The sequence below is a fragment of the Sinocyclocheilus rhinocerous genome, unplaced genomic scaffold (genome assembly GCF_001515625.1).
Source record: "Sinocyclocheilus rhinocerous isolate Xijiao unplaced genomic scaffold, SAMN03320098_v1.1 scaffold677, whole genome shotgun sequence".
Lineage (NCBI taxonomy): Eukaryota > Metazoa > Chordata > Actinopteri > Cypriniformes > Cyprinidae > Sinocyclocheilus > Sinocyclocheilus rhinocerous.
In genome coordinates, this window is record NW_015633185.1 from 383,897 (window position 1) to 385,961 (window position 2,065).

The 2,065-nt window shown below is 35.0% G+C and overlaps 1 protein-coding gene across 2 annotated transcripts in view; it reads left to right on the forward strand.

Moving 5' to 3' along the window:
- LOC107743503 (mini-chromosome maintenance complex-binding protein) overlaps positions 1-1,128 on the forward strand; it is an 11,859-nt gene extending 10,731 nt beyond the window's left edge. For both annotated transcript variants that reach the window (XM_016556733.1, XM_016556734.1), the window contains exons 15-16: positions 522-610; positions 697-1,128. In XM_016556733.1, the coding sequence (XP_016412219.1) occupies positions 522-610; positions 697-823 (216 nt within the window). In that variant the 3' untranslated portion in view covers positions 824-1,128. The remainder of the gene's footprint in view (positions 1-521; positions 611-696) is intronic.
- The last annotated feature ends 937 nt before the right edge of the window (positions 1,129-2,065 follow it).

The window sequence follows — 2,065 nt, forward strand, 5'->3', positions numbered from 1 at the left end:
ACGGATCAGCTCCAGGCATGACGAAGCAGATAGCAGATTGGAAAACCAAACAAAGTAGTTTCGCTTTCACAAAGCACACAGCGTCTTCACGACGACATGGCGGCCGCAACAATACTACAGCGAGAATAAGTTACGCCTTCTTTCTTTGCGTGAACATTTGGGCGTTATGCAAATCTTCCCACATAGCGACATCGATATGTGGGGGCGTGTTAGAACGAGCCGTTTTAGGAGGGTGTGGCTGACTCTTAACTTTTATAAAGAATATCTCTTTGGATTTGAGACTTTAGTCTTTGCAACTTTACAGATCTTCTTTATGCACCAAGAACTTGTAACACTCCAAAGAGAAAGGAACAATTGAAATCGCATCATATGACCCCTTTAAGTTTCTTTTAAACCCCAAACCAAAGGTGACAGTGGCAAGGAACCAAAACTCCAGTGGAGAAAAAAAAATAATTCAGTATGATTGTTCTGTTCATCATGATTAAATTTTTTGCCTCGTGGTTGGCGCTCTTGATCTGTAGGCAGTAGAAGAGGACTTTGTAGAGATGCGAAAAGATGACCCTCAGAGTATGTCTGCGGAAGACCTCCATAGGCTACTGGATGTTGCGAGGTGAGTTTTGAATTGCGCTTTCACAGTTAATCTAGTTATGTTATCCATAATAAGCCAATTAAATACTAATTTGGGTTCTGTTTTAGGTTGCTCTCATTAAGTCACGGGCAGAACACACTGTCTAGAGATGGCTGGATGAAAGCCAAGCAGCTAGAGGCTTTGAGAATAAGTCGAACACCGCAGCAGAAATGTGTGAATGGAAATGAGCCTTAAAATATATTACTATTTACATATACTTCAACAGTTTCATACTTGTTTGTATTTTGGATTAAAATGTAATGTTTTCATATGACTTGTACAGTTCAGTTTTTTTTTTTTACTTCATTTTAAATATGGGAAACCTTAGACACTGGTGAAGATTATTTTCAATGTTTGCGTTGTTAAATTTAGTTTTTGATACTTTGATTATTTACATTTATATGGAGATGCAAACATGTGACAAAGTATAACTGCCTTACAGCAAATATGTACACTTATGGCACAAGGGTATTAGGAAAAATAAAGTTTTGAGAACTTTGTATATATAGTCTTATTTAAAATGTTGGATGGCACTTCACAATAAGGTTTCATTTAACTAGTACAGTACATTAGTTAACATGAGCTAAAAATGAAAAATACTTCTAAAGCAGTTACTGATTTTAGTTCATTTGAACATTTACTAATACATTATTAAAATGAGAAGTATATGTTGATGTTATTTAATGGACCTAAGCTAACACGAACAAACAAACTAAGTTAACAAAGATTAAAAAATACTGTAAAAAAATGCATTGCTCATTCATTTTTAGTTAGTTAGTTAATGCATTAACTAATGGGACTGTAACGTGTTACCAGCTATGGGAATGTCAGTTGTCAAAGCAATATATTCTAACACTAAAGGACCTCGTTGTTCTGATGTATTACTATGAATTAAAATCATGCGGTTAAAAACAGCTTTACAAGAAGGTTCATCAGCATGTTTAGAGTTAAAAATAGCAAAGGCCTGAAAGTGTCAGTGCTGACATGTTCATGTTGAATGTCTTGCTTGGGCAGTGCAACACCAGATTATTATTTTGTTGTAACGTGACTGGAGGAGTCACAAACCTCTCAGACTGCATCTGAATGCAAAGAATGTAATATAGTGAAGCTCCGGGGAATTAAGAGCTCTTCTCTGGGAGGAGCCACATACTGACACTGTAAGGAGAGGTTAAACATTTCTCAAGTGATATCTGCAGTGTTTAGTAAGAAAAGACTCTCCAACTGTTAGTGAAAGCTTATATTCTAGTTCATTTGTAATCAAAGTTGTAAATAAATAAATGACAGTTTATTTGTTTAAATATTTACTTAAAAATCCTCCCAGGCACATCCCATAACATTTTAAAATACAGCAGTTTACATAATTATTATTATTAACATAGGAAAATACTGGGGATTAAGCTTCAGAACATTAATTTTGAATAAATACTCTGCAATAAA